The 9,973-nt window shown below is 44.1% G+C and overlaps 2 protein-coding genes across 2 annotated transcripts; both read right to left on the bottom strand.

Moving 5' to 3' along the window:
* Positions 1-6,886: 6,886 nt before the first annotated feature.
* On the bottom strand, positions 6,887-8,412 carry LOC113312854. The gene is made up of 2 exons (XM_026561588.1): positions 7,920-8,412; positions 6,887-7,119 (listed from the first exon to the last, which is right to left on the bottom strand). The coding sequence occupies exons 1-2, from the start codon at positions 8,410-8,412 to the stop codon at positions 6,887-6,889; spliced, it is 726 nt and encodes a 241-aa protein (XP_026417373.1).
* A 79-nt stretch (positions 8,413-8,491) lies between these two features.
* LOC113312855 lies at positions 8,492-9,151 on the bottom strand. Its single transcript, XM_026561589.1, has 2 exons — positions 8,870-9,151; positions 8,492-8,788 (listed from the first exon to the last, which is right to left on the bottom strand). The coding sequence occupies exons 1-2, from the start codon at positions 9,149-9,151 to the stop codon at positions 8,492-8,494; spliced, it is 579 nt and encodes a 192-aa protein (XP_026417374.1).
* Positions 9,152-9,973: the final 822 nt, after the last annotated feature.

Raw genomic sequence — 9,973 nt, forward strand, 5'->3', positions numbered from 1 at the left:
ATCTTCTACCGCTGATGTTGAAGAAACGGAAATTCCTGAAGTTACCATCCCCGTGAATGACGAAGAAGACTCTGGTGACGAAGATGAATAAGTCCGATGAAGAGGAGCGTACCGATACTTTTCCACATAATCATGAAGATATAGGAGATATTGGTGACGAAGATACAAGAGAAAAGATCACTCCTGGAGGTCAGGGTGATGGTTTCATGGCCGATCCTGAGCATTACTCTTCTCCTCGCCAAATGAACGAAGACGCTAATCTTCAATCAGCGATTCCCTCGGAATCGAACCAAGAATTTTCCTTCGGCAAGGTCTACCCTGTTGGCGGGCAGGTTGATATTGGTGCTGCCATGGGGATAGCTTATGAGTTTTCACTATTTCCCCCAATGATGATTGGGAAGTTGAGGCCGAGGAACATACTGAGAAGAAGATCGAAGGAGATGACAGTTCGGATGGAGAGGACGCTGAGCTCCGCGCTGCTAAGGAAGTTGAAGGAAGAAAGGCCGATGCCGGTAAAGAGACCGTTGTTGGCAATGAGACTACTGCTGGCATGTCTTCCGAAGGCTTTGTGAACGTTGCAATGCGTGAGGGAAACGATGAAACTTTCGATTGGTTGAAGAAGAAGGGCCTAATGAACGTGCCCCATCATGCTCCTAAGGTTTCTGGGGATAGGGATTCTGACGCCTTTACTCGTCAGAGGATGGAACTGTCATCTCGTGAGAAGGTTGCTGAAATTTGGGAACGGGACTTGGGGGCAACTCCATCTAGCCTTTTGGTTAATCCACCTTCGTCTATCTCTGATATGATGGTCATAGCTGATGGGAATCAATATGGTTTCCCTCAACATCGTATTCTTAAGGTGAGATGTTGTACTTTCTTCTTGGTGGAGTAGTATAATTTCCCTTCATTAATGATTCTTACTTGTTCCTGGTTGCTGCAGTTGGTGAGGTGCGAGCACTGTAAGCACACTTTTTATCAGTTCTTTAGAGCCAAGTCCCTCAAACTGGAGGCGAAGCTTCTTCAGAGGGATGATGAGTTATTCATTGCTCAGGAATCTCTTGTGGATAAGGATAAGGAAATATTGGAGCTGAAAGAACAGCTGAAGGGGAAGCAGCAGTCCAGTGCCGCTGATGAGCATCTTTATCAAGAGGTTGCTTCGCTTTGTGATGATTTGAAGAAAGCCCGTACTGAAGCTTCGTCGGCGGGTGTTTCATCTAAATGTTCGTGTCTTCTTCGTTTTCTCTACCTTCGTCCTTTTAGTGTTCGTTCTGAGTTAGCCGACCCTGTTTTCAGTGGGTGATGCCGGAGAGTCAGTGTGGCTTCGATGGGAGAGGCTTCGCGTATTAAAGAATTGGCAGTGAAGTTACTAGAGGCATTCAACAGATGGAATTCTCGGGTCGATGAGTATAATCAGATGAGCTCGTTATCGAGAGCGACGGGAACATATGATATATATGCAAAATACCATTACTGCCAATCGTCGCTAGTTTAGTGGTACTTTAGTGTGGACTCGTGAAAATATGTATGAGGCTCGTGACGCTGCTTCTCGGTTAGAAGCCAAAGTGACGGATTTAGGATAGATCTTCGTCAGACCCGTTCTTCCCATGATCCTGATGTTCAGGATTATATACAACGCTTGTTCGGGAAAGGGAAGATGCTAGGACGGAGGCGAATGCTCTTAGCAAGGTTTTAACTACTTCTCGCGCCGACGTTGCCCGCTTGGTGGAGTCAGAGAAAGATTTAGAGGTTAATTTGTACAGACTTACCAAAGGGATTGAGGGGATGACCGATGAAGTTAATCGACTTCATCATTTGGATTCTATGAAGCAGGTAGAGTTAGATGAGTGTAAATTTTCTCTTGAGAACCTTCGGCTCGATTATAAGAAACTATCTGACGAATACGATTTTCTTGACGAGGCCCGGGATGCAGTAGTAGATGAATATGAGATAGCTTCGGCTAATGTCGAAGGTATATGATCGTTTGGTCGTGGATAGTTGTTTCATTCCTTCCTTCTGACATGTGATTTTATTTCGTTTTAGATCTCGAGGGACAGCTTGGCTTTGCAAATGAGAAGCTTGAAAAGGCTCAATCTGAGCTAGTTGCACAGCAATGACATACCAAGTACTTTGAGGGGTTAGCAGGGTCCCGGGATGTAGCACCGAAGGAATCAGCGAGAGAAGTAGAGCGGTTGAAGTCGTCGCTAACTCAATCTGAGCTCAACATCGACGTTATAAAACATGAAGCTCTCCGTCAACTAGCTGTGGAGGTAAACAAGACATTGACTCAGATAGAGCAAGTTCTTTTGAAGGAAGATGATCTTACCAAGAGGTACAAACTCCGTTCTGTGCCCGAACCTTTCAAGTCTACCTCTGAGCCGTCTTCTGGGGGAGTGTTCCCTCATCTCTGAAGGAACGTCATGTTGATCATGTTGAGGCTTTGGGAGATAAGTAGATTTTTGTCGTCGGAGCATAGATTTGATCGTTGTTGATTACACAACTTAGTGTTATTGGTGTGATGATAAGAAGCACACAAAACACTTGCAAGTATACAAGGTCAAGATTTATAATATAGTGATGAGTGGGGGTTTGTCCACAGGGAGAGGAGCATACAAGAAGTCTTCCTAGCTAACAATGGTGACAATGCACTATGGCAGTGAGCAAAGCAAGGTAAATGGCATGAACCAAGGATGCAAGGTAAAGCAGTAAAGAAACAGCTAAGAAAACAGCAAGGTAAATCAGCAAAGAACCAAGGCTTGGAAGCCAAGGGCAAGGTGAGGATTGTGCACTGATTTCAGTGCACAGTAGGCTTCAAAGTGCAAGAAAAAAAAGGCAAGAAAATAACTGATCAGGAAACAAAATAGAACTGAATAGAAGTGACTGCAAAGGGATTGGTGGTTAAGCCAAGGCTTAGGATCCACCTTGTGTCCTAATCAAATGACATGTTTCTAGGTTGTGTTTGTTCCTATGCATACATCTAGAAATAGAAGAATACTAAATTGCTCAATAGTCTGCCCCTAGCATTGGCTGTCTTTTGACAGCACAGCCAATCACAGGCACTATGTGCATTGGTATCTCCCATTTGCTCAAGCAAAACAGGGCAACAGGAGAACTATCCTAGCAACCTGTCAATTGACAGTACACAAGGCTTCAACTGAGCCTTAGCTTAGTGCTATTTAGCTCATGCTAAACATGGATAAAGCAATAACATTCATCATATGTGATAATTCAAACACAACTAGCAACATTTGAGATAACTAAAAACATATGCAATTTTCAACTGTTAACTGATAAGCAACTGAAATTGAAATTCATTAAAATTTTGTGGCAAATTCTCTACTGGCTAGTCCAGAGAGATACACAGTGTCCCCTACACACTTCACATAACATCAATTTATACCCATTACACATCATTGGGTTTTCCCCCAATTTTCCCCCAAAATCAGTAGAACTAGGGTTTGGTGAAATTGATTTACCTACTGTTGATGAGATACTCGCTCCATCTCGTCGACCCACTCTTCTCCTGCTTCTTCTCGTTCCTCCCATGCTCCAATTGATGCTTTAATCATCACTTATATCCCCAATTTCTCACCTAGGGTTTCAGTGAGCAGAGAGATGAGAAATTGAGGTTATTAGTGATGCTAAAGAGATGGTACGTGATGGTGATGATGGGCTTAGGTAGAGTAGAGTTGGGGAGAAAATAGTGGAGTGATTTTGGGTGAGGTGGTGGTGATGGAGACGGACATGGTGGTGGTACGGGGTATGGTGGTTCTGCAGAGGGGGGTGATGGAGGAGATGGGTTCGATGGAGAAAGGGGAAGGGTGCGTTTGTTTGGGGTGTAGGTGCTCGGTCGCTAGGGTGTGAGGCGGGTCCATCAAGAGGTGATGTTTCGTGAGATGGGCCGTGGGATGTGAAGCTGGTAGGTGGATCGGATGGTTCCTCCTGAAGAGGTTGGTAGCGACCGTCAGATTTTTTGATACAACGAAGTTAACGGCTCTAGATGGGGTTAGGTGTTGTAGTGTAAGGCGGAGATATCAAACGTTGATGAACAGCAAGGGAGCGACTGTTGGATTCAACTACCATCTAATCTGAAGGCTTGGAATTTCAGCGCTGTGGTGCTTGGCAGAGACTTCAGATTTTGATGCTCTATGAAGGAGCGACCGTCGGATGCTTCTGAGAACTGATCTGGTGGCTGAGAACGGAGGCGTTTTTGTGTGTAGAAAATGAGGTTGTGCGCACCATTCTTCGCGGCTTCCTTGCGTGATTTCTCCCGGCTTTTCACTGCTTTTCTGCTCTTTTCGCTCCGCGACTCATCCAATCTTTATTTACTACCTAAAAAATGCAAAATTAAGTAAGAAAAATATTTATTCTTGAAAACAATGAAAATACAGAATATGGGATAAAATGTAGAATTAATGCATAAAAGATGAGTTAAATTGCCAACAAAAAGGGATAAATATATACATTATTTGACACTCATCAGTTATTTTTTGTAAGTTTCTTGTATTTCTTGTTCATGCTCCCAAGTAAATTTTATGAAATGGATCATCAGTTTCCCTTAGTTAAATATAGCTTCAGTTTTTCCTGCATTATTGCCTTATATATTTTAATTTACTAAGATATGATAATGTAGAATAACGATGAGTGTGTTGTAAAATGACGAGGATATGCACCTTCGTTGTTTGATTTGGACTTTTCACCCCGTCGGTCAATCCTGGGCCAGAGGATTACCTGACAGTGGGGGTTAATGCAGCGTTCTCGGATATGTGGTGTGTTATTGAGATATTTACATACACCCATTCCGTCGACCTGCTGCCTTGTGTTAGGTTGGGTATCTCTTTCTGCTGGAATCATTCCCCATGGTCATACACTCATAGACGCTGATTGGGGAGTCCTGAGAGATTGTACGCAAGTACTTTCCCCAATATAAATGTGAGTAGGTGATCATAATCGGTCCCTTTTTACTTAATCAGTGTAGTAAAAGAGAAAAAGTTCTTGTTTGATTGATGTGGTGAGGTCTGTTATTCCTCGTCCAGAGACAGAAACATGTCGAGCGCATTGGGTGTCTTCTTCGCGCAGATGCAGAACTTCGTTGCTTCAAGGATAGTATGGCTTGAGGTATTTTTCATTCCAGGGGTGCCTTAGGATTTCTCCCTTTAATTTTTGCAGGTAGTACGATCCTCTTCCTGCGATATCGTGGATAACAAATGGTCCTCCCCATGTTGGTGCTAATTTACCACATTTCTTTTCTCGTTGATATTGCGGTATAGTTCGTAGCACATACCGTCATTCTACAAAATTTCTAAGTTTAACCTTATTGTTGTACTCCCGTGTTAGCCTACGCTGATAATTCTCCATTCTTTGCAATGTTGTTTCCCTTCTTTCATCCAGATCATCGAGCCTTTCTAGCATCATATCCGTTGTGAGGTTCTTTTCTCATGCTTCGGTCTTGGTCGTAGGCATGATTATCTCTGTCGGGATGACCGCTTCAACTCCATAAGTTATAAGGAATGGGGATTCCCGGTTGTTGATCTTCTTGTAGTTCGGTATGACCATAGGGCATTGTGTAATTGCTCACACCATCATCCCTTGTGTTCATCCAATGACTTTTTGAGGATAATATCAAGGGTCTTATTTGTGGCTTCGGATTGCCCGTTGCTCTGGGGGTATATGGAGTAGATTTTTTCGTCCTGATTTTGAATGTATCGAAGAGCATGTCTATGTTCTTTCCTTGTAGTTGTTTTCCATTGTCGGATACAATTTCTGCGGGGGTGCCAAACCTGCAAATGATGTTCTGGAAAATGAAAGTGAATACGTCTACGTCTCTGATCCTAGCTAGAGCTTTGGCCTCCACCCACTTTTTGAAGTAGTCTGTGGCTACGATCAGGAATCGCCTTTTTACTGTACCTTCGACCAGAGGTCCAACGATGTCGACACCCCATTTTGCAAATGGCCATGGGCTTCCCACTGAATTTAGATATGTTGCTGGAGCATGAATTCTCTTGGCTAACCGCTGGCATTCTTCGCATCTTCTAGACATCCTACCAGCGTCTTGTATCATCTGCGTCTAGTAATACCCTTGCATTTTAGCTTTATCAGCCAATGACCTCATCCCACTGTGATTTCCTGCGTCTCCATAGTGAATATCCTTCAATATACGATGACCTTTCTCCCTAGATAGGCAGCGTAGTAGAGGTCTGAGAAAAGATTTCTTGTATATGACTCCGTCACGAAGATCGTATCTCCCTGCCTTTGATTGCACTTTTTGGGTTTGCTTTAGGTATGGAGGTAGCGTTCCTTCTTTGAGGAAGAGATGGACTTCGGTTCTCCAGTCTTCTTCGTTGCTGAAGTCTTCGTCTTCATTCTCTCTTGCATACGACAAAATCTTCAGCAATATCTTCCCCTGCATCGTCTTCAGCAATATCCTCACCTACATCATCTTCACGATTTGTTGTAGCGAAGGTTTGTTGTGGGGTGACAGAAGGTTCGTATACTCTCGCTATCTTGATGGCTTTAACATTTTCGTCTTTCAGCATGGATGATATGTAATGACCCGTCCCTCCACCGATATTGTCCCCACTTAGCCACTGCAGATATCCGGCAGTGTGGGGTTTTCAATGGGCATCGCTGCGGTAATCCAGCAGAAACTTCCCGGATGGTCACCCATCCCTGGATATTCCAGTTCTATTTGCCGAATGACTAGTTGTGGATCAGTTGTTAGGCGTACGTCGGTTATTCCCATTTCTATTATCAAACGAAGAGCATGCACTACGGCTTCGTACTCCACGATGTTGTTGGTGTGCCCTCAAATTCCAATCTCAATGCATACACGATCCTATCTCCGGTGGGTGTTGTGATCACGATCCCTATGCCTGCGCCTTCTCTGTTCCTAGATCCGTCGACGAAGACCCCGTCTTCTTTGGCTTGAGGGTTCGAGTACATTGATCAGATCCTTTCCATCATCTTCCACCCCTGGTATGTCCTTCACTTCTTTGCCATTGTCCAAAGGTAAGCCTTCAAGGAAATCCACCAAGACTTGTGACTTTTGGGCGGTTTGGATCTCGTAAATAATATTGAATTTCTCCAATTGTGTATTCCACTTTGCTATTCTTGCCACCTTCCCTGCATTTTCGAGAACAAATTCCAGCGAGGCCTTGCTTGGGACACGTACGTAGTGAGTCATGAAGTAGGTCTGTAGCTTCTGCGTTTCCCATACCAATGCCAGTATCCATTGTTCAATTTTGGTGTAGTTTCTTTCTGCCGTGTTGAGGGTCTTACTGACATAATAGATTGGTTGTTCGATCTTCGTGTTGGTATTGACTAGCACAACGCTGTCTGAATCTTCGGTTGCCGCTATATAAAGGGCCAACACTTCATCGGGATTGGGATCGTTGCTAGGTATTCTTTGATCTTCTGAAAGGCTTCTTTGCATTCAGAGGTCCACGAAAACTTTGTCCCTTTTTGAGAATATTGAATAAGTGTTTACACTTGTACGATGATCTACGATGAATCTTCCTAGTGTCGCTATGGATCCGTTGAACTTTTGGTTTCTTTCAAATTTCTCGGGATGGCATCTGCACAATGGCTTGTTTTGGCGGGGTCGACTTCGATGCCCCTTTTTGTTACCAAATATCCGAGGAACTTTCCTGACGTGACGCCGAAAGTGCACTTTTCCGGGTTCACTTTCATGTTGTACTTCCTCATTACGCCGAATATATCTCTCAAGTCCTGAAGGTCATCTTTTCAAAATTTAATTTTGACAAGCATGTCATCAACATAGACCTCCAAAGTTTTCCCAATCCATGGCTTGAAGATAGCATCAACCATCCTCTGGTATGTTGCCCCTGCATTCCTCAATCCAAAGGGCATGCGAGTATAGCAGTAGAGTCCGTGCAGAATGAAGAATATTGCGTGTTGTTGACCTTCTTCTGCTAGGGCTATCTGGTTGTAACCAGAATATCCATCCATGAATGGCAGTTCTTCGTGGCCTTCTACAGCTTCTACCAATTGGTCGATGCTTGGGAGCGGGTAACTATTCTTCAGACACGCCTTGTCGAGATTGGTGAAGTCGATGCATACCCTTACCCCGTCGCTATTTTTCGGGACGATGAACATGTTCGAAATCCAGGTCGGATATCTGACTTTCTTTATGAAACCTGCGTCTAAGAGTTTGCTAAGTTCCTTCTCTACTGCCCGGTGATATTCCGGCGCCACCTTGCGCAATTTCTGCTTAACTGGATTTGTGCATGGCTTTGTCCGAAGTTCATGTTTTATGACTTCGGGATCGATCCCTAGCATATCTCCTAGCTTCCATGCATAGATGTTAGGATATTCCTTGAGCATTCTGACTAATGTTTCTTCTCTATCCTTATCCATCAACGTTCCTATCTTGATCATCTTGGGATCCTCTTCCATTCCTATATTTATTTACTTGGTATGCTCAACTGACGTGAACGTAGACTTTGGTTCCCTGGAAGAGGACGTTCTTTAGTTGCTATTTAGTAGGTTCTTCATCCCCCTTTGCCCCTGAGACGCCTGCTTCGGTAGTTAGAATAGTGCTACCCTTCGTTGGGATTTTCCTTGAGATTTCTTCAAGATACGGATCGATTGCCTTGTCTTTAGCAGCTGCTTTGTTTTTGCTTCTTCGGGATTTGCGTTGCTCGTCTTGTTCACTGTTGGGTTGATTCTGTAAAGCCTGACATTCCCGTGCGGTGACTTGATCGCCTTTGATTTCCATTTCCCCTTCAGGTGTTGGGAACCTAAGGTACTGGTGACATGTTGCTGCTACTCCCTTGAGTTTTTGTACTCATCTTCGTCTGATGATGGCATTGTAGGGGGATAGGGCATCCACTACGCTGAACCTGGTACTAACCTTCATTGGTCCTGCCTTAACTTCTAAGGTGATGTCCCCTAATGGCTTCGTTGGGGCACCATTGAATCCGTAAATAGTGTAGTAAAAAGACATTATCTGCTCATCGTTCAATTCTATCCGCTTGAATGTATCATAAAATAGGACGTTGACTGAGCTCCCTCCATCAATCAAGATTTTCTTTATGTTACATCCGGAGACGGGTAGCGTGAGCACCAGAGGGTCATTGTGATCTTCCATATCTTCTTCAACGTCTTCGGCGGAAAAAGTTAGAGGTGCATTCATCCATTACTTATGTTCGTCAACTTCTACGCCGTCGATCTTGAACAGTTCGCAGTAATCCTTGAATTATTTTCTCAATCTTTTTCCTATTTGATCGGTCAGTGAGGGGTCGTTGGGTTCTGAATAGGAAATGGTGTTGATCGTTCGGTTGTTCTCAGGTAACTGGACTTGCTTGCTTCGGTGGGCCCTATCTTCGATTTCTGGTTGTGAATACCAATATTTTGCAGAGCACGTGTCACGACCTTAGTGGCCGCATACGTGTCTAAAACTGTATAGCCTTCGCTAGACAGAGGAGCCTGAGTAGCAAGGGATACCTCCGCAGGTCTGCTTTATATCATCCCAAGAGAAAAGACGTGAACGGTCAAGATAAAGGAAGAAAAAGGCTAGTATACATAGGGTCAGCTGGCAAAGGGACAGAGGTAGATGACGCATCCAATCAGCGTTGAATGCTCTGATTCTTATCTACATGCATGAGTCAAAGCACGTGGAGAAAGGAAGCGTGTCAGAACCTGATTGGCGGAAGCAAGCGGTGAACAAAGGTACAACGCGCACTGAGGCTGGGTAGTTCCCAAAGGAACGTGGGTCATCTGAGGTGGCGAGATACAACTGGAGAAGCATGCGGTGAACGAAGGTACCACTGGTACGGAAGGTATATCAGCATACGATGGACCCAAAGGCAGCAAAGATATACCAGGAGCAGAAGAGGCTATAAATACCAAGCTTCACCAACAAATTAAGGGCATTCAATATCTAGGAGAGAAGATCTAGTCTTAAACTTATACCTCTTTAATGTTTAGAACTTAAGTAGTTACTTCAACTTGAGTT

This window comes from Papaver somniferum, chromosome 9 (genome assembly GCF_003573695.1).
Source record: "Papaver somniferum cultivar HN1 chromosome 9, ASM357369v1, whole genome shotgun sequence".
In the NCBI taxonomy this organism is placed as follows: Eukaryota; Viridiplantae; Streptophyta; class Magnoliopsida; order Ranunculales; family Papaveraceae; genus Papaver; species Papaver somniferum.